Below are 22,724 nucleotides of genomic sequence, written 5' to 3'. Positions count from 1 at the left end.
TCAAAGTATATTTAACACATAAGAAATTAGTATCTAGTTGGCAACACCTTAGTCAACAGCAATTGCCTTAAGCTTTCTTTCTTAATAGTCTACTATTCAGTTCAGGTTTTATCTCTGAATTATTTTAATAATATTCTCCAAAATTCTTAAAAATAAATCACATAAAGCAAAGATGCCATATAAAATGTTTACAACTATACACAATATACATGGAAGCAAAACATCCTTTGAATGAAGTACCATTTCAATCTGCTCATCCCAGATTTAGCCAAGAGGATTAATATCAGGCTATAACTGATTCTAATACTAAGATAAAGGCATTGTTAAAAACAAATACCATTTAAACAGCTTATCAGTTAAACAAAATTAGGTCACAGCTCAAAAAATATTAGAGAAATCATTGATGAATCTCTGTTGATAAATTGAAATGTCAGGCTGAGGTACAGCACAGCTTTTACAATCAGATAAACAGAGGTTCAAACCTCATATTCACCACTGTGTGACTTAAGCAAATTAAATAACTTCTCTTAGTGTGTTTCTTTATCTTTAAATAGAGATGATAATGGTACCCAGCTCATCACACTGTTATGATGATCAAATGAGATGAGTCATGCAGTGTTGGCAGAGTATCTAAAACCCAAAAGGCATTCACAAAATGTTAGGTTTTATTTTTTATATAGAAAAAATATGTAAACTATATAAAGGCATGCTTAACTACTTTGTATTTGAATATATAAAAGGTACCTAGCTACCCTACTTTTATACTTTTCCATTCTTTATCAATTTTTCATCATCTCAATCTTCCTTAACTAGAAAATATGAAATAAGGTGAAGTATTTAGTATCTTACCCCAAAAAAATTTCCCCATAGGATGTCCAGGTCTAGCAAGGCTTCCAAACAACATTTCCTTTCTGTTTGCATCAGAAGGTCTTGCAAGCTGATATTCTGTCAGTTGTAAAGAAACACACTTAATTACATGAAATTCAGTTATCTGCTTTATTATATAGAAACTCAAGCCTAAAGAACTAAAAGTAAGGAAATAATAAAATTATTTTTATGAATCATGGTTTTTTTTAAAGATTTTATTTATTTATTTTTAGAGAAAGGGGAAGGGAGAAAGAGAGGGAGAGAAACATCAATGTGTGGTTGCCTCTCATGCATTCCCTGCTGTCAACCTGGCTAGCAACCTAGGCATGTGCCCCAACTGGGAATCGAACTGGCAACCCTTTGGTTAGCAGGTCAGCACTCAATTCACTGAGCCACACCAGCCAGGCCATAATTTTCACACACTGATTTCAACCCATTCTCAAAACTATATGAAGAAAAACATACTAAAAGCATCTGAGATAGAGAATATAGAATATAGTTCCTAGGCCCCCCAAAAGTAGGAAATTTTTCCTTGGTTATTATGGTTTTCAATTCTCTCAAATATTTGTCTGAGCCTATGATAAAACAGACACTGTGGTGGGAAAGTAACAAAAATGAAAAAAATAAATTTTTGATTATAAGGAGCTACTAGAGTTAGAAGGAATCCCACTCTCTTGTTACAAATAAATTTAGATTCACAGTTAGTGATATTTCAATAAGTAAAACACAAGTTGACTGGGTTCCAAATAGATGGCTCTTTACATTCATCTGCAGTTTACACAGTGAACTATATTGAATATATAGTGAACTATAGTGAATATATTAACATTATTAGACACTGAATCAAGCCAAGGAGGAAAATAATACAAAAGGAGGAACAAGTACAGAAACCTTGCCTCTTCAGTTGCCACAAGCCAAGCCTAACCTATATGAACTGGAAGTCCACCCAAGTGTAGTATTACATTTTTCTAATGCTCAAATAAAGCAGGACAGGTTAACCTACAATAGTGCTATTTATTAGTACTCTGTAATTAATATTTTTAGCACAGCTCTATAATAAAGCCTCACCCTGTATAAGCAGTTTTCTTTATGGTCTTCATTCTTTAAATGCCAAAGATAAGAAAAACTGTCAAAAAATAAAATTAAGCCCTGGCTGGCATAGCTCAGTGGATTGAGCGTGGGCTGTGAATCAAAGCATCGTAGGTTTGATTCCCAGTCAGGGCACATCCCAGGGTTGTAGGCCATGGCCCCCAGCAACTGCACATTCATGTTTCTCTCTCTCCTTCTCCCTCCCTTCTCTCTCTAAAAATAAATAGATAAATCTTTAAAAAAATAACATAAGTTTAAAAAAAATAAAAAATAAAATTAAGTGCATTTCCTGCTCAGGGATTTAGTTTTTTTCATCCATAAATGTATCTCAATGATTTTTAGAACTACCAAAATTCAAGCTACAAAGTACCTACACACACAGCAACAAAAGATAAGCTATTTAAATATCAGGATGGTATTCAAAATAAAGCCTCAGAGAAATTCTCTCCAGGCAAAGAATATGTGAACTTTTAAAGTTTTAATACTCTATATTAGTTTTAAGAATTAGGCTCCTGCCCTGGCTGAGTAGCTCCATTGGTTAGAGTATCATCCCAATACACCAAGGTTGTGGGTTCAATCTCTGGTCGGGGCACATACAAGAAGCAACCAATGAATACATTAAGTAAATGAAACAAATCGATATTTCTCTCTCTCTCCAAAATCAGTAATAAATTTTTTTAATTTAAAAAAAAAAAGAAGAACTAGGCTCCTGCCCTGCCAAAGATTAGTCACTATGGTAAACCCTCAGAAAACAAAGGCTGAAAAAATAAAAATGTACCACCTTTTTATTTCAAATCTATATGATTATACATTTAATGGCTTCAGGAATAGACATGACACATCTATCTCAATTTAGTCCTTATCATATAGAGATAAAATGGCCTAAAGTGATAAAGAATGATAAATGTGTTAAAAAATAACTGGCAATGAAGAAAAAAGTGGTAAGACATAAGGCACTGCTCTTACCACTATCAACAGCTTCAACTTCACGGTCAATTGCATCTCTGATCATTAGTGGATGGATGAAGAACTGGGCCCATCTGAAAAAAATAAACTGGCATTTCTATTATTGTCCAGTAAAAGCTTTCATCAGCCAATATCTTACTTTTTAATCAAGAAGTTTTACTAAGTTGAATGCACTTCATAATCATGCATGTAAAATCTAAACAATATTCTGCATTTCTGTATTTTAAAGCCTACAAACTACTTTTTATATTATGAAATTAAAGACCCATGCAAAAAAGCATATAAAACAAACATACAGGCTAGTGGATAACTATAAGGAAAACACCTCTGTGGCCACAAACTAGATCAAGAAATAGACAACTGTCAGAACTCCAGAAGCACCCAGCACCTCCTTTATCCTTACAGTTAATATCCTGAACATTATTGTAATCACTTCTCTGCTTTTCCTTATAGTTTTACCACCTACATATATTGATATATTTCTAGACCAGTGTTTCTTGACCTTTCTTATTTTATTATCAACCCCAGGAAGGCTTTGCAGAAATTTTTTCCTAATCACTCTATTAAATTTTAATACCACAGAGAGATGGTTTGTTTATACACTGTATCTGTGGCTTTATATAGAAAAAGTATATAAAGCCTATTCTCTTTATTCAATGCATGGTTACAAATAATAAAATGACATTTTTAAATTAAAGAAAATTTTAAATTTTTCAAATTGATTTTTAGAGGGGAAGGGAGAGAGAGAAACATCAATCTGTTGTTCTACTGATTTATGCATTCATGGGTTGTTTCCTGTATGTATGAACAAATGAAATGTAGTATATATCCATGCAATGAAATACTATTTAGCGATGAAGTACTGATACATGCTACAACATGTATGAACCTTGAAAATATTATGATAAATTTAAAAAGTCACTCACACAAAGATCACATATTATAAGATGCCACTTACATGGCATTTCACAAATCTTACATTTTACAAACGAAGAAATGAGACACAGAGAAGTTAGTTTCCCACGAACCCTCAGCTAGCAAATGGTCAGCACACAGTCCAAGGCAACCTGGCTCCATAATTTGTATTCAGAAATATTTATACTATACTGTTTCTCAAAACGAATGGCTTTTGTACAAGATGTCCTGGTCAATTATTTGAGGGACTCCAAGGCACTTTGCTTAGCCCTGAGGGGCACACAAACAAATTCTACAGTACCCTTGTGCTCCATATGTGAAGTCATAGAATATGTGATGTGGTCTTTTGTGAGTAGCTTTTTAAATTTGACATGTTTTCAAGGTTCATCCATGTTGTAGTATGTATCAGTACTTCATGTCATGGCTAAATAGTATTCCGTTATATGGATATATACCACTTTCTGTTTGTCCATACGTCAGTTGAGGGACGGGTAGTTGTTTGCACTTTTCTGTTACAAATAATGCTGTTATGATTATTTGTGTACATAAGTGGGTTTTGAAGCTCACTTAGAGAAGAAACTTTCAACTAGCTACTAGATATTCACTAAGATATTGTCAACATTTTTTCTTTTCAGTACATGGTATAATAGCTTGAATAACTTCTGATGAATTAAATAATAAAACAATATTTTTATTTAATTCTAAAACTCACTCCAAGTTTTAGAATCAAATAAAACAAAGGATCAAACTTACATCCACCATGGCAACCAACTGGCAAGTGTAAACCATCTGTAGCAACGACTTCAAGATCAATCATTTGCAAGTCATCCAATCATCTATCCACCAGTTTTGTAGCTCTGACATCACATACACTTTGTCTATCTTCCACAAACTCAATGTCAGTATAAATGGTTATGTGAACTCAAGAATAACTCAAAAAGAAGTTAAATAGCAAGCAAAAAATGTTGCTAGGTCAGACTAAGCTTTGGAGGGCCATAAACCATTATCATATCAAATATTTTCTTAGCCGCCCTGCAAAGAGAACACTTTCATCCCCACGAGAATGTACGTAGTAGACAATATAGTTTTGTTTTTCCACTTCATATAGATAGAAATAAATTGTGTATTCTTTATGTCTAATTTATTTAACTCAATACTAAGTTTTTACAAATATTTTTTAATCCTCATCTGAGGACATTTTCACTGCCCCTAGAGAAAGAGGAAGGGAGAGACAGAGAAACTTCAAACAGTTGCCTCCCGTATGCATCTGGACCAGGGATCAAACCCACAACCTAGGTATGTGCCCTGATTGAGAATTGAATGCACAGTCCTTCAGGGATGGGACAACACTCCAACCGAGCCATGTTGGCCAGGGAAGCACTATATTTTTAATATTCATCCATCACTAGTACATGCAGCTGTGATTCTTTTCATTGCAGTAGAGTATGACACTGAATTTATTAATCCATTCTACTGCTGATGGATAATTGGATTTATTTCATGTTTGGGCTACTATGAACAATGCTGCCATAAACATTAACATCCTTAAAATTGTGCACTGGGCCACATGTGAATGAAAGGAACTCCTAGGTAATAGTATACATGTGCATATGTTCAATACCATTAGCTAATACCAAACTTTTTCAAAGTCATTGTACTAATTTATACTTGAATCAACAGTTCCAATTCCTCCATTTCTCCTCAACCCTTACTTGGTATTGTCAGACTTTAAAATTTTCTGCAACTTTTAGGATAATTAAATCTCTTAATGGTTTTCTTCATATTTTCCTGATTCCTAATGAGGGTGAACACCATTTCATATGGTTATTAATAGCTTGAATTTCTTCTGTAAAATGCCTCTTTTCATGCTTTTTTTCTATTAGGTGGTACTTTTTCTTATTGATTCTAGAAATATATATAGTCATCCATTTATATATGATATAATTATGTTACATATAATTATACATATAAAATCTAATAGTTAAAAATCAATGATAGTTATTCTAAATATAATGTATTACAAATATATCCTTCTACTTTCTAGTTGCTTTTTTCACACTATAGTACCTTTTAATAAACATAACATATACTTTTCCTTTTTGTTTTGTGCTTTTTGTATCTGATTTGATAATTCTTACCTGAAGTCACAAATCTCTAAATCTTTTAGTTGTATTCTTCACTTTTTGGCCTGTAATAGAATCCATTGTGAGGCAGGGATTCCATCTAGTTTTTACCATTATAGAAGCCCAACTGTTTTGACATCATTTCTTTAAAAAGCTCTTTCACCACTGTACCATATTGTCCCTATTAAAAATCAAGTGTCCACATAAATGCTAGTCTATTTCCAGGGTCTCTATTCTATTTAATCATCTCTTTGCTTAGCCCCATGCTAACATCACAATGTCCTAATTACCAAATAGATCTTAATATCCCATAGGTCAATTCCTGCTACCTTGTTATTTTTCTACTTCAAAGGTATCTTGGCTATACTTAGCCCTCTGCATTTCTCTTATTTAAAACTAAATAAGTCTTCTGAGATTGTGATTGTGATATCACTAAAACTGTACATTAACTGGGGAGAACTGACATCAAATTCCATCCAAGTGGCTCCAGAGCCAGAGCTCCTTTCATTCTAGTGCACTGTCCCCCCATAGTGTCTCCATACGCTGTGCACCTCTACATGAGCACTGAAACGAAAAAGCAAGGTGTTGCTTTGTTCAACCTCAGCTTGGAATGTGTGTGTCAGCAACTCAACTTTTTCACAATAATTTACAAAACTGTTCACATGTCCATGAATGACTGTAAAAGCATCATATTGATTTTGGAATTACAAATAAATTTTAGTGAGCATGTGAATTCTCCACAAATAATGAGAATTGTTTGTACAAGATTACACCATATGAAAATAAAGACAGTTTTACTTCTTTTCCAATCTGCATGCCTCTCATTTTATTTTCTGGTCTAACTGCCCTAGCTCAAACCTCCACTTCAATGTTAAACAGAATGGTGATAGCTGACATCTTGATCCTGATCTTCAGGAAAAGGCTTTCCATGTATCACCATTATGTATGATATTAGTTGTGGGTTATTCATAGATACTCTTTATCGGGTTGAGAAAATTTCCTTTTATTCTCAGTTTAAGTGTGTTATTGGGAAAGGGTGATGGATTTTGTCAAATGTCTTTTCTGTTTATATTGAGATTATATCTTGAAATGTGACTTTTGTACATCTATTAATTTGGCAATATTACCTTGATTTTTATATGGTGAACCAACCTTGCATTCTTGGAATAAATCCCACCTGGACATGGTGTATAATTTTTATATGTTGCTGCATTCACTTTCACAGTATTGTGTTGGGGATTTTTGCTTCTCTATTCATAAGGGATACTGGTCTGTAGTTTTCTTGTGAAATCATTATCTAGACTTGGTATCAGAGCAACAGTGGCTTTTTAGACTGAGTTAGAAAGTCCCTCTTCTATTTTTTTGAAAGTATTTATGAGGTATTAGTGTTAATTATTCTTTAAATGCCTGATAGAATTCACCAGTGAAACCATCTAGGTCTATACTTTTCACTTGGAAAGTTCTGGATTACTAATCCAATTTCTTATTACATAGCTATTCAGATTTTGTTGTATTGAGTCAGTTTCAGTAGTTTGTGTCTTTCTAGAAATTTATACATTTCAACCTGGGTTATCTGTTTGTTGGCATATAATTACTTACAGTATTCCATTATACTCCTTTCTGTTTTGTAATTGCTAAGAGTGATCATAGCAATGTTCACTCTTTCATATCTGATTTTAACAACCTAAGTCTTTTTTTCTTGGTCAGTCTAGTTGAAGGTTTGTCCATATGTTGCTCAAATAACCAACTTTAAAAAATTTTTTCCCTATTGTTTTTCTATTCCCTATTTCATTTATTTCCACTGAAAGTTTAATATCCTTCCTTCTGCTTACTTAGATTTAGATTGCTCTTTATTCTCTAGTTAATTAAGGTGAAAGTTTAGGTCATCGACTAGAGATCTTTTTTCTTTTTTTTTTTTTTTAAAGGGATTTGATTTTTTTTTTAATATTTTATTTATTTATTTTTTAGAGAGGGAAGGGAGGGAGGGAGAGAGAGAGAGAGAGAGAGAAACATCAATGTGCGGTTGCTGGGGGTTATGGCCTGCAACCCAGGAATGTACCCTGGCTGGGAATCGAACCTGGGTAGAGATCTTTTTTCTTAATGAGGTGTTTACAGCTATAAATTTCCCTTTGAGCACTGTTTGTGATGCATCCCATAAATTTTGGTATGCTGTTTTCATTAGTCTTTAAGTATTTTTAAATTTCCTTTGTTGTTTCTTCTTTGACCCACTGATTATTTAGGAGTATGTTGTTTATTTTTTACAGATTTGTGGAATTTCCCAGCTTTCCTTCTATTATTGACTTCTCATTTTATTCCATTATAGCTAGAAAACATATTTTGTATCATTTCAACCTTTCAATATTGGGACTTGTTTGACAATCTATTGTATGTCTATGCTGGAGAATGATTCATACTGCACTTAAGAACACAGGTTTTTTCTGATTTGGAGTGAAGTGTTCTATAGATGTCTACTGGTTTATACTGTTGTTCATGCCTTCTATTTCTTGTTGATTTAACCAGTTGTTCCATCCTTAACTGGAAGTGAGTTCAATAGTTACATCTGCAACTATTATTACTGAATTGTGTACTTCTCCCTTCATTCTGTCAGCTTTTGCTTCATGTATCTGGAGCTTTTTTCATAGATAAATGTGTTTATAACTGTTATATCTTCTTGAATTAACCCTCATAAATCAATCATTATAAAATTCCTTTGTCCCTAATAACAATTTTGGTTTTAAAGTCTATTTATCTGATATTAGTATAGCCACTCCAGTTCCCTTTTAATTATTCTTTTATTAAATTTATTTTAACATAACATTAATATAATACATTATATTAACAAATTGATGTAATTCTATCTTTTCCCACAATCTACTGGTCAGATACTGTAATCTAAAATGGTCTTATAAACAGCATGTATAGTTGAATTGAGTTTCTCTACCCATTCTACTAACATCTGCCTTTTAAAATGCTTAATCCATTCATGTTTAATTTATTAATAAGGAAGAATTTATGTTTGCCTTTGCTATTTGTTTTCTATAAGTTTTGTCTTTTTCTCCTTCTAATCCTCCATTGCCAACTTCTTTTTGTGAAAATAGGTATTTTCAAAGGTACCATTTTAATTCTCTTGTCTTTTATTATATTTTTATTTTAACATCATAACTTGTAATAATTCATTACAAGTTAATATAAAAACTTTGCTTCTATTTGTTTTCCCTCCTTTGTGCTACTGCCATAAAAATTGTCTTTATATAGTACATACCTACCAAAAGAGATTTATAATTTTTACATTGTACAGGCAGTTGTCTTTTAAATCACATAGAAGAAAAATGTACAGAAAGTATATACTGTCTTTAATATTTATCTATGTAGTTATCTCTACCAGTGCACTTTATTTCTTCGTGTAGATTTAAGTGTCCTTTCATTTCACTATGAAGGACTCCACTTAATATATCATACAGAGATCTGCTAGTGACAAATTTTAATTTACTGTCTTAATTTCTCCATTTAGAAAAATATTTTTGCTGGATATAAAATTCTTGATTGACAGCATTTTTCTTTCAGCATTTTACATCATACTATTGCCTTCTTATTTTTCTAATTTTTGCCCCTGACCCCAACTATTGCCCTCTTACTTCCATGGCTTCTGTTGGGAAATCAGCTGTTTACCTTATTGAGATTACCTTGTATGAGACAAGCTACTCCTCTCTTGCTACTTTCAAGATTTTCTTTATATTTTGTTTTTGATAGTTTCATTACAATGTATCCTGTTGTGGATATTATTGTTTTTATCCTTCTTAGACTCTGTTGAGCTTCTTGACTATGCAGATTCTTGTCTCTTAACAAATTTGGGAAGAGTTTGCTATTATATCTTCAAGAATTTTCTTCTATAGCCCTTTCTCATTTTCCTTTTGGAACTCCCATGATGCATATATTACTATGTTTAATGGTGTCCCACAACTCTCTGAGGCTCTTTATTTTTTAAAATTTTCTTACTCAGACTAGGTAATTTCAATTGATGTATCTTCAAGTTTGTTCATTTTTTTTCCCTTTGATAACTCACATCTGCTGTTGATCCCTTCTATGAATTTTCATTTGAGTTATACTTTTCAATTCCAGAATTTCTATTTGATTCTATTTACTAATGTGTACCTCTTTATTGATATTCTCTATTTAGTGAGACATCATTCTCATACTTTCCTTTAGTTCTTAGATACTTTTCTTTAGTTCTCTGAACATACTTAAAATAGCTAATTTAAACTGTTTCTCTAGTAAATTCAGAATCTGTGCTTTCTCAGGGACAGCTTATAGTGACTGCTGTTTATGGCCCATACTTTGCACCTCTCATCATTTTCTGTTGAAAACAACATTTTAAGTAATATAATGTGGCAACTCTGAAAATCAAGATTCTCCTCCCTCCTCAGGGTTTGTTGTTATTGTGGAATGTAATTGTGGCTGTTTATACATATAGTGCCTTTCTTAAACTAATTCTGTAAAGTCTGTGTTCTTCAACAGGTTTGGTTAGCTTTGACAGGTTTAGTTTAGCTTAAGAGAAAGATTATCTTAAATCCCTGTAATTGGTAAGTCTCCTAGCCTTGGCAAGGGGCTCTGTGTGCATATTGGGGCACACCTTCAGCATTTACTGCCGTAGCCATCACTTCCTGCTTTCACAGAGACTCAAGGTCAGCCAAAGTAAGGCCTTAAGGCCTTTTCAGATCTTTGCTGAGCATGCATACTGCCCTGGACCTGGCACAACCGTATGCATGTATATGGCCTTCAAGATTCCCCAAAATGTATTAGGTTTTCAATTTTAATGATCACATCTCAGTTCAAGATGTTCTTTTTGTCCTGACAGGGTAGTTGGTTAGAGCATCAACCCAATTTGTCAAAGTTGTGGATTTGATCCCCAGTCAGGGCACATACAAAAAGCAAACAACGAATGCATAAATAAGTGGAACAAATCAGTGGGTTTCTTTTCTCTTTCCCTCTCTCTCTAAAAATCAATAAATTTAAAACAATTTAATTAAAAAGGTTATTACTTTTCTTTTTCAAATCTCAGTTTCTTTATTCCTTGAAATTGTATTTAAACTCATCTATTTCTTTAAAAACATAAGAGATAATCACTTTTATAATTTATGTCTAATTGGTAAAATATCTAAGATTTCTAAGGCATTAGAAACCTTTTTTTGTTATCTATTCTCATTTAAATTGTTGTTTTCTTGTGTGCCTGCTATGTGTGACTGAATGCTGATCATTTTACTTCAAAAACTATAGGAATAACGTAAGGCATGGGATTAATCCTTTTGAGAGGATTTGTGTTTGCTTCCCTCAGACATCAGAGAACAATAACAGTTCTAGACGATGTTAAATAACAACCAAAACTTGAGGTTCTTTAGAAGACTCAGGCATTTTGAAACTAGGTTGTAATTCCTCAAGACAGCTTATTCATTTCTTCAACCTGAGGGTGAAGCCATTGGAGTCCCAGCTTATTATGAGGAGGATCTCCTGTTAGATATCACACTTTGTGGATGTCCTGGACTTTGATGTTTCTGGCCCTCACCCTGAAATACTTATTTTAAAAAGTTCAAATTTATTGAAATTAGAAAATGTCACCAGGGCAAGAGCAGCTTCCATTCTCATTTACTTTACTAGAGTAAAAATTCAGTCATTTCCTCAACTTTTTACTTAAATGGTCCAATACACTGATAAACAATGTGACCTGTGTGAGGGAATTGGATTTTATCGACCTATTAAAAAATAATGACACAATCTATATAAGTTGCAAATGATTCAAAGACGTTTTATTCCTCACTAACTGTAGAAGTATACTATTATCATATTTATTATAGTGCCTGCAATACTTATTGCTCTGTCACTACCAATTAAGGCATGAAGTCATGATTTGATATTCTTAATTTCTCCTATTAATTCAGTAGCATTCTTCTTAAATCTGTTAGATTCTTTTTTTAAGAGACAGATGAAGAAAAGAAGAGAGATAAGAGAAACACTGATCTGCTGTTCCACCCATTCATGCACTAACTGGTTGATTCCTGTATGTGTCCTGACTAAGGATCAAACCCACAACCTCAGTATATCAGGATAACACTCTAACCAATTAAGCTACGCAGCCAGGGCTCTTTATTATTATTTTTAAGTGGAAATAAATATGTATAGATCTTCTGATTTCCTGAGGTAGTCCTTAAATTAAAAAATGTATACAACTTCTAACAGACCTAGGCAGGCCTAGGAAGAATGAAAAATCACCAGGTGGGAAGCTGCACCATGGGAAAATGCCTGCCTGGGAAACTGCCTGCTGACCCTACCCAGGACAAACAGATGCTGGGCTAAGACTGGGTTTGGCCTATCCAGCATAACAGGATGCAACTTTAACCTAAGGCTGACAAGATGCTTCAAGAACAACGGTCAGCAGAAATGGCAACCAGCAACCAGCTCTAGTCAATCAGACTCTGACACCCTAACCAGTTACCCTCCACAGGTTTTTGCACTTAAAAATCCTGCCCTAACAACAACCGAGTGAGACTTAACCTCCCTTGGTTAGCTCCCCAACCTCCCTGGGTTGGCTCCACTTTCTCTACTTTCCCCCCACAAGTCCCAACCTCCTTTGGTTGGCTCCACTTTACCCTCTTTTTCCCCGCTAATAAATCCTGCTCCTTAGCTCTCTGTGTCTGTCTGGTTTCTTGAACAACTCCAACCTAACAACCTTTTTAAGAAGAAATGAAACAAGTTATTTAAACTATACCAAGTTTCATCATCTCTCAGGTGGTCAGAATTTATTCAACATATCTTTTGCCTATTCTTTTTTCCAATGAAGTAGGTTTTTTCCTTCTTTATATTTGGTCTGTTGCTTAAGATTTCAACGTCAGAATTCAACTTGTCTACCGTTTAAGATTTCTTCAAATGTATAAAGACATGTTTGGATTTTGTGAACCTTGAGAGCTGAGAACTTTGAGCAAACATGCAGTCATTCTCAGAGTATTCCTGATTTTCTAAATTTATAGAAAAACTAATTTTGGGCATCATTTGTACTGCCTTCATTGATTTCTTTTGTCTCTATTCTTTTGTTTGTTATTTTGTAATTAAATGTTTAATTACATAAACAGAGTATCAAGTGTATGTGCTGTGCATATGTCCTTAAGTATACAATTAAAAACAGCTATAACAAGCCCTGGCTGGCGTAGCTCAGTGGATTGAGCGCAGGCTGCAAACCAAAGTGTCGCAGGTTTGATTCCCAGCCAGGGCACGTGCCTGGGTTGCAGGCCATGACCCCTAGCAAAGCAACCACACATTGATGTTTCTCTGTTTCTCTCTCTTTCTCCCTCCCTTCCCTCTCTAAAAATAAATAAATCAATAAAATCCTTAAAAAAAAGTGTAGCTTTAAAAAAAAATAATAATAATAAAAAACTAGCTATAACATATTGTAAAAACACAGGTATGGTCCAGGCTGTTGTGGCTCAGTGAATTGAGTGCTGGCCTGTGAACCAAAGGGGCCAGTTTGATTCCCAGTCAGGGCACATGCCTGGGTTGCAGGCAAGGTCCGCAGTAGGGGGCACATAAGAGGCAACCATACATTGATGTTTCTCTCCCTCTCTAAACATAAAATAAATAAAATCTTTAAAAAAGTAAAATAAAATAAAATTAATAAGCATGTCCTCAGGCAAGAGTTAAAAACAAAACAAAACCCTCTACTAATGTACTGATATGAACTTTCTTGAAAACATTTTTGTTGTGAATAGCAAAAGTTTTACCAAAATAGAAACCCTTAAAATATGCATACAAATATACTCAGCAATTTCATTTCTTAGAACTTAATTAAAAGAAATAATTAAGAATGTAGGCAAAGAGCCCTGGCTGGTGTGGCTCAGTGGACTGAGTGCCAGCTTGGGAACCAAAGGGTTGCTGGTTAGAATCCCAGTCAGGGTACATGCCTGAGTTGCGGGCCAGGTCCCCAGTAGGGGGTGCTGGAGAAGCAACCACACATTGATGTTTCTCTCCCTCTCTTTCTCCCCCCTTCCCCTCTCTCTAAAAAAAATTAATAAAATCTTAAAAAAAAAAGATTGTAGGCAAAGAATAGGATATTCATCATAAATTACAATACTAGAAAACTGGAAACAACTCAACTGTCCAATAATACGTAATTGGTTTAATACATTTGATATATCTATACAATGAAAATAATATACAATCATTTAAAACTGTTTTATAAGTTATACAATGATTTAAAAATGATACACCTTGTTTAAAAACATAAAAAGATATAACAATATGATCCAATATACAGTAAAAATATAGATGCTTATATACCAAAACATTAGCCATGGTTATCTCTAGATTATAAAATCAGGGGCAATCTTATCTCTAGTGCTTCTCTGTCTTCCAGAATACATTATTTACAAAACCCAAAATGTGTTTTGGGGAATCAGTTCAATCTTTAATACAAAACTAAGTTTATAGAATAAGGGTTAAGGTGTATTTAATACTTTCTTCTTTTCTCCAAATAAAGTATTCTTATACTTCTATAGAATTAGAGTACTGCTTAAAAAGAAATACCATAGAACAATGTCCAATATTTCAATTTGTATGGTGCCATTGCATAATTAAAATAAAAATACATTTTGAGTTAGTTACCTATCCAGGGCTTCCTTGAAGTATTTTCTCTGGACATCAAACTGAAAGACTGTACGTTCACAATCGGTTGAAGCATTGTCACTACCCCCATGTTTCTTCAGGAAGGCATCAAATCCATTTTCATCTGGATACTTCAAACTACCCATGAATACCACTTAAGTGGAAAGAACACAAAGTCACAGGACATAAAAACATAGACAATGTTTTCATTATCAAGGAGGAAATTTCTCATATGTAAAAAAATTGGAAGAAGTAATATCAACACATTAACAATATTTATGTCTGGCTAATTCTTTATTATACTACTTATAATTTTCTCTAATGCTTATATATTTTAAACTCAAAAACTAAACATTTTATTTTTAAAGAAAAAATACATATGATTTGTAAAAGGTTAAAATGTAAACATAAGCATATATGCAGATTAAATGTTACTATGAAAACTCTTAAAGTGAGTTTACCATAAAATAGCTTAGAAAACTAGAATATAAAGAATAATTCAGAAAAACAAATTCAAGTATAACTGTATAGCATTTACATAAGTTTTAGTCAGTTACACATTAAACTGAATATTGTCTATTTTGTTTTTTATTAATCATGCCTCTCTTTCTATTTTGTGTATTTCTGATGCTATGACATCTTAGGGCCTGGCTAACCATGGAACAGACTGCCCCTCTCCAAAGCTATAGTCTAAATTCCTAGAGACTGACAATTGTCTCCTGAATAATACCTGAATAATAATAAAACCTACATTTTCAAAATGTTTTCTGAGTGGTTTCATTCTAATCCTCAAAACAAATACACTAAAGAAGATAAAAATTAAGTCTTCACCTGTGATTATTCATAAAGATATTTTTCTTAGCCTTTTCTCTTATTAAACATAGACCAGTTAGTTATCTTTGAAATCAACTCATACAAATTTAGAGGAAGAACACACCCAGGAATGATATTTTACAAAGATCTTACTGTGCTCCAAAAAGTGTGCCAGCCCAGGCAGGTCATCCGGATCAGCAAAACTCCCAACTCCAACACAAAGCGCAGCTGCAGACTGGAGTAAGTAGAACATATACAAACAGTGAGTCAATACTAAAGGAATAATACTAAGATCTCATCTGAAGGATTCACTCAGAGAACGAAGTTTTCCAATTGAAAGTAACATAATTCTTTCCCTGATAATCAGGAGGAGCAGCAAAGTGAAACTCACCAGAACTGTGTCAGTTTCACCCTGCTGCTCCTCCTCTTGCCATCCTGCCAAATGCTGAACAGGTGTAGACCTAAGGGAAAAAGCAGAAACAGAAAAAAGGGAAGAGGGACTGGCCAGCCTACTGAAATAGCATTTTGTGTCAGCATTTCAGAGTTCTGACCCAAGTTTGTTTCCTGATTTATTAGATTTCAGAAATCTGCAACATAACATATCTATAGATTATCTCTAAAAATCTCTAAGCAATTAAAGGGCTCTGTGTTCAGCAACTCAGTTACTACATGTAAAATTTCTCAATGGTACTCAGAAATTTTTGTTTTTATTAAAACAAGGCATAAAACAACATGTCAAGAAAATATCTAACAAAGAGAATAAGTAAATGATTAAAAAAGAAAATTGTGAGTAATTAAAGCAATACAGAACTGAACTTTAAAGAGGTTTTTTAGTTCTTCACTTCTTATTGAAGATATATAGGATACATTACATGTCTACTGATAGTAATTTTCCATACCTGGGGAAAACCAGAGTTTTTACCAAAATACATGGTCAAGAGGTACACCAAACTTCACTTTTAAAAAATGACTAGGGCATACCATTTGTCATTTTAAGTTAAAAGACACAAAAAAGGAGAGAAAACTGTCCATTTAAATCACTGAAGATAGGAAGTTGAATTATTAACTTTCCCAAATTTTACAAATGTCAATTTTAAAGGGTTAATACATTTGGTGACACAGCTTATTTGGGGAAATGGTTATCTTCTTAGAAAGAGAGTTTTTAAAAAATAGCATGTACATGATATAAAATGTAACTGTGTGTGAGAAAATGAAAGTATGTTTGCAGAAGTATCAAACTGCCTCACTTGATACTGTTTGATATTTTAAAGACTTAGGCACGTAATCTTAGTAGTTAAAACAGTGGGAAATAGCCACTTCTTCAAACCATAGGCTAAACCTGTCCTGTGATATTTAATAGATGCCTAACCTGCTTTCAGCTCCAACTACCCCATAAAGATTTCTTGTCTGGACCAGCAGGGTTGAAGACATTTTCCTATAAGTTGACTTAGACCAGAGTCTATCAGTCAGCTCTGACCACAGCAAAAACAGGCTCTGCGATTGCTAGAAAAGAAATTCATACTTGAGAATTACTTCCCAAGAAATTCATACTTGAGAATTCACTTAAGAAAGCCCTGAACAAATCATAGCTCAGTATTTATCATGCTTAAGTTTCAATCTTGTTACTTTCTCAAACCCTTCAGATCAAGAACAACTTCCTTTTTGGGAGGAGAAAATTATAGGGGGACAAAAACAATGACCCAGAAAAGTAGTTAACTTTTTGATTAAATAAATGTTCTCTAACACATCAACATATTATTCTTCCCACTTCTAATATTTCTCATTTACCTTAAACAAGGTTCACATTTTTTAAATAAAAATCAAATCGTAAAAACCACTGCAAAACCCTATCCAATTTTTAAGCCACCTCTTATCTAGGCTACTTTATTTCCCTTCTACAGACATTGATTCAATGACTATAAACTATTTTTCATTGTTATTATAATCATGGGCTCTTTCCTTTCACTACTTTACCCACTGAATCTGAATCAAAACAATATGATCGTCTCTTTAAAGTACATTAGGTTCCTTTCTAATAAAATCCAGAAAATTCGCTATCAATATTTTATGAAGGAATATACCATACTGAGTACTCAAAAAAGAAAGGCAGTATCTAAGCCACTTTTTAAATGATCATTTGAGTCTGACTTTGTTGCTTCCAGAAGAGGTAAACATTTAGAGTTTGATCCACAGAAGCAAAATGAAAAGGAATACCAAAAATACTGGATGCACATCCTCATTTGTCAAAGGAGTTCACAATTGCTATATAAACCTAAGATATTTTATTGTCTTGACGGTAAAATTGGCTGTCAACACAATTTTTTTAATTTAACCTGAGTTTTGCTTATTAATTGACAGAAGATATGAAGAACTCCAAAGAAGAAGAAAAGCCACTAACAGATACAGGAAGAAACTTACAGATAGGGAATGTTCAGTTATGAAGTTATAACACAATCAGCATTAGTGCTAAAATGGACCTCAAAAGTTATATAATCTAATCCAGTTTTAGAAATCAGAAAATGAAAAGGCCTAAGATCATCCAGAAAGATTAGGACAAAGCCAGAATTAGAACTCAAGTTTCCTGATTATTAGTATTATAACTATTAATAATCTATATGGAATTATGAGATCTATTTTAAATTAAAGTGAATTTACTGATTCCCAATTTATTTATAAAGACCTTAGTATAAACTATCAAGTGACATTTCTATGCATTTTCCCCTTAGTATTTTGGTTTTCCAAGCTAAAACCACTTGGCCTATCATGTCACCCCAAAACAGCCATCACTCATAATCTGAATAGCAAGTGGCAAATAAGATTCAATCCCCCCACCAACTTAATGAACTAGCATAATCTTCTTTTTAAAAAAATTTTCCAGGAAGAGTGACTGTCAAATGATTTAAAACCTATCTACTACTTGTATCTCATACCTTCATATCTTTGAGGACTGACTACTTTATAGTCTAATACATCTGACATCTAGATTTTTGGTTTAGTAATCTGAAATGTTATTCATTTGTAATGTGGGCTATACCATGGTGAATGCATTATCAATAGTCAACAAACTGTTACCTCCACAGTCCAGTCACAGTGCCGCATTGGGGAGTCTTCCCCATTGGCCAAGATGGCAGCAGGGGGAGGTTCTTACACTGACTATGCCAATAGCTAGAAGAATGAATGGATAGGGCCTGAGCGCATCAAAAGCTAGAAAGATGAATGGACAGGACCGGAGCACATGAAAGCTAGCAGGACAAGTGTAGAGAAAAAGAGCCCTTCCCTCCCTAGCCCTATAAGAACTGGGGGTTTGAGAAGTGGGGTTGGTCTTGGAGATGGGAGTCCACCATTCTCCCAGGTCACACAGAGGTTTGAATGAACCTCTTTCCTTTTAACCAGCACCTGTCTCATGAGGTTGGCTTTCCTTGTGGCAGGCAGCTGAACCTGTGTTTTCAGTTACAAAACTAGCTTTAGCAAACATTTGCTGATCAATTAATTCTACTGTGATGCCTATAAAATATTATATCCTCTAATTTAAGTATTCCCTATTGCAAAATGAAGGCATTTTTCAAAATATATGCAGAGAAGGCCCTGGCAGGTAATTCAGTTGGTTAGAGCATCTGGATACACCAAGGTTGCGGTCCAACCTCTGGTCAGGGCACATATGAGAATCTATCAATCAGTGCATAAATAAATGGAACAAATCAATGTTTGTTTGTTCTCCCTCTCTCTCTCAAATCAATTAAAAAAAAGTTTAAAAAGATATCAAGAGAAATGCAGGTAACTATAACTGAACAATAAAGTAATTTTTTAAAAAAGATATCAAGAGAAGGAAATTCTCCCTAATAACTCTCTTTTTATCTATTGGTTGTTATTATATATCACACTAACTAAGCTCAACTCCCCATTTCTATTTCAATTCCTCCAATTTACTTAAGTTATCCACACTTTTGGTGCTTTCCCACCAAAGAAAATAAATCATATTCCATTACCTAGATAGAAATTACCCATATGAAGACTCACAGAACATAGGCCCAGGAATCTACACTAAGCCTGTTTTTTTTTTCTTTTTCCAGTCTCTCCAGAGATAATACACTCTCTTAGTCCTCTATCTCAGGCAAAAAGGATGCAGATCCTTACCTCCTAGAATTAGTTGTAAGACATGTACACATAAATTCAAATTTTATCAGTGATTATCTCTAAGAGTTATGAGTATGGGTGATTTTTATATTTTGTTTTTATTTTTCATGTTTTTATAATAAACATTTGTCACTATTATAATCAGAGCAAAATATTTATAAATGTAATCTTTATGCAGAAGAAAGAGACCTTTGCTGAAGATCAAAAGATACAGACTTCGGCCCTGGCTGGTATAGCTCAGGGAATTGAGTGCTGGCCTGTGGACCCAAGGGTCACCAAATCAATTCTCAATCAGGGTACATGCCTGGGCTGTGAGCCAAGTCCCCAGTGAGGGGCACACAAGAGGAAACCACACACTGATGTTTCTCTCCCTCTTTTTCTCCCTCCCTTCCTCTCTCTAAAAATAAATAAATAAAATCTTTTTAAAAAAGATATAGACTTCATTTTTTGTCATTAAGAAATAAAATAGCCCTGGCTGGTGTGGCTGGGTTGGTTGAAGTGACATCCCATACACCAAAGGGTTGTAGTTTTGATTCTGGGTCAGGGCACATGCCTAGGTTGCAGGTTCGGTTCCAGTCAGGGCACATGAAGGAGGCAGCTGATTGGTATTTCTCTTTCACATCAAGGCTTCTCTCCCTCTCTCTTTCCCTCCCTTCCCCTCTCTCCAAAAAGAGATGAGAATGTCCTCTGGTGAGGGAGGAAGGGAGGGAGGGGGGAAACACAAATTTAGAACTTATTCCAAAGAAATACTAAGTTAGAAAACGATAAAACAGACATGATCCACACCTGCTTTTCAGTGGTTTTCTTTCTGGCTTCTGCCCTCTCTTCTAATTCTTCCAATTCATTATCCTCAGTATCAAGAGCATCATCATCATGTTCATCAACATCATCAAATTCATTTTCATCATCAAAACCCTCTTCATCATCATCTTCTATTTCTGCTCCAGAATCTTCATCATCATCGTCATCGTCATCATCATCATCGTCATCCTCCTCCTCATCATCGTCCTCATCTTCTTCCTCTTCCTCCTCTTCTTCATCATCTGTTGCATCTCCTGCTTTACCTTCCGTATTACTTAGATCTGAAATCAAAAGTGCCTGCAAACCATTTCGTAATTTGATGTATCTAAAAAAGAAATTAAAAAATTACATTTGAGTCAGCAGTTCATTACACTACACCATTACAAGTGATCAGCTTAGCAGAATTTTTTTAAAAAATTCAAGTACACACAGCAAAACCAACAATATTTTAAACTAGTCAATTGGTTGCTTCTGGAAGGGGGATCTCAAAACAGCTATCAGTTTCTAAGTAGCTGGAGAGAAAGGATGAGAGAGATACTACACTGTATTTTATACACAGTGGTAAGGCAAAAGTAGATTTACAGTTATTTATATAAAAAATAATGTATTAATAATACAAGAATAAACCATTTTGCATACTCTCAACTATAAACCTCCTTTTGCCTACCACTGTATAGAGTATATTTTATGTAACCTGTTTGTATTTTTTAATTGTGAACTATGAAAATGTATTTACTTATTCAAAAACCAAATCTTAGAAGTAAAAATTTTACAAGTTAAAGTCACCATTAAGCCTACCTTACTATTTTCTTAGTTTATAAGTATTTAACAAGCATTCAACCATACCAGAAAACTTAAGAGAAACATATCCTTCAATATATAGTGCAGGTATGCCAACTTAAATATTAAAGCAAAATCTCACATATTTAAATTCTGTTGATTCCCTCTGGTACAATGTATCTGATATTTTATACCAGTCACAAAGGCTGCTTTTATTGACTAAAAAAATCTCACAGACTGGTAGCCCTGCAGGAAGATGATTATCTATGTGATTTGTAAGACTGCCATGCCAATTTGATTACTGGGTTCGTACTACAAACTTCTCCTATATATACCCATTCTTACATGTGTTATTCTATAAGCATTTACTTAGCATTTAATGTATCAGATACCATGCTATATTAAAGAATAAAGCCACATTCTTCCTCATCAGGCATTAATGCCTAGTACAATATAATACAATTAAGTCAGTACATTACAAAATGATAGAGATAAACACTTAACTTGAGCCTTGAAGATGAAAAAAAAGTTCATCTAGCAGAAACTGGGAAAATAATGTACAAAAAAAGACAAGAAAGGAGACTCTGGATTAAGACAGAAGAATGAGTATGTGTCCTTTTCTCCTTTCCATATCAAAAATCACACTGAAATAACCTCAATACTCCACCTTACTCCTCGGACCCCCGCTACACACACACACACACACACACACACACACACACACACACACCCACCCCTCAAGTCTACCCTCAGCAACGTGAAGATCAGGCATTTATATTTATAAATATAAATAGGCTCAACTGTCTTCCCCTAAAAGTCTTATGTTGAAGTCCTAACCCCTAGTACCTTAGAATGTGACTGCAGTAGAAACAGAGCCTGTAAAGAAGTGATTAAGTTACCATAACACAATTATAGTGGCCCTAATCTAATCCGACTGGTGTTTTTGTAAGAAGAAACTTGGACACACAGACATTGGACGTGTCTGCACACACATAAGAAGCCATCGTGAGGACACAGCATGAAGGTGGCCATCTGCAAGCCAAAGAGAGAGGTCTTAGAAGAGACCAAACCTGACACCTCCGTATTGGACTTCTAGCCTCCAGAATTATAAGAAAATAAATTTCTGTTAAGCCACCCAGTCTGTGGTATTTTGTTATGGCAGCCCTAACAAACTAACACAAAACCATTTCTCTTTTCAAAAACCATCAATAGCTCCCTATCATGCTTGGAACAAAATCCAAAATCCTTACAAGGGCCTAGATGGCTTCACATAATCTGGTCCAACCTCCCTTCCCATCACTCCCCCTTCACTTTGTTCTGACCAAATGACTTTATTGTTATTTCTTGAACATTCAAAACAGGCTCCTACACCAGGGCCTTTGTGCTTGCTATTGCCCCAGATTGAGTATTTGCAAGGTTGCTCCATGTCTTTCACGTCTTTCCTGAAATGCTGCCTTTTCAGAATTTTTTTTTAACCATACTATCTAAAATAGCACCCCAGTCAATGTCTACCCTCTCTCATCCTGCTTTAACATTTCCGCACCATTTATCATCACCTGACTTTTTTTTCACCTGTGTGTACCATTAGAC

The 22,724-nt window shown here is 34.2% G+C and overlaps 1 protein-coding gene across 2 annotated transcripts in view; it reads right to left on the bottom strand.

Annotated features, from left to right (window-relative positions):
* The window catches only part of NRDC (nardilysin convertase), a 68,187-nt gene that overhangs the window by 33,305 nt on the left and 12,158 nt on the right, over window positions 1–22,724 (bottom strand). Inside the window, exons 2-8 of one of the 2 annotated variants that reach the window (XM_045858212.1) lie at window positions 20,340–20,679; window positions 16,789–16,922; window positions 15,811–15,880; window positions 15,573–15,654; window positions 14,607–14,760; window positions 2,923–2,996; window positions 850–945 (exon numbers count right to left, since the gene is read on the bottom strand). In XM_045858212.1, the coding sequence (XP_045714168.1) occupies window positions 850–945; window positions 2,923–2,996; window positions 14,607–14,760; window positions 15,573–15,654; window positions 15,811–15,880; window positions 16,789–16,922; window positions 20,340–20,679 (950 nt within the window). The remainder of the gene's footprint in view (window positions 1–849; window positions 946–2,922; window positions 2,997–14,606; window positions 14,761–15,572; window positions 15,655–15,810; window positions 15,881–16,788; window positions 16,923–20,339; window positions 20,680–22,724) is intronic. The other variant, XM_045858202.1, reaches the window with a different exon arrangement.

Source organism: Phyllostomus hastatus, unplaced genomic scaffold, assembly GCF_019186645.2.
Source record: "Phyllostomus hastatus isolate PE091 unplaced genomic scaffold, TTU_PhHast_1.1 phas_contig_147, whole genome shotgun sequence".
Classification (NCBI taxonomy): domain Eukaryota; kingdom Metazoa; phylum Chordata; class Mammalia; order Chiroptera; family Phyllostomidae; genus Phyllostomus; species Phyllostomus hastatus.
The sequence above is the reverse complement of the archived record's forward strand: the minus strand, read 5'-3'. Positions and strand labels throughout refer to the sequence as shown.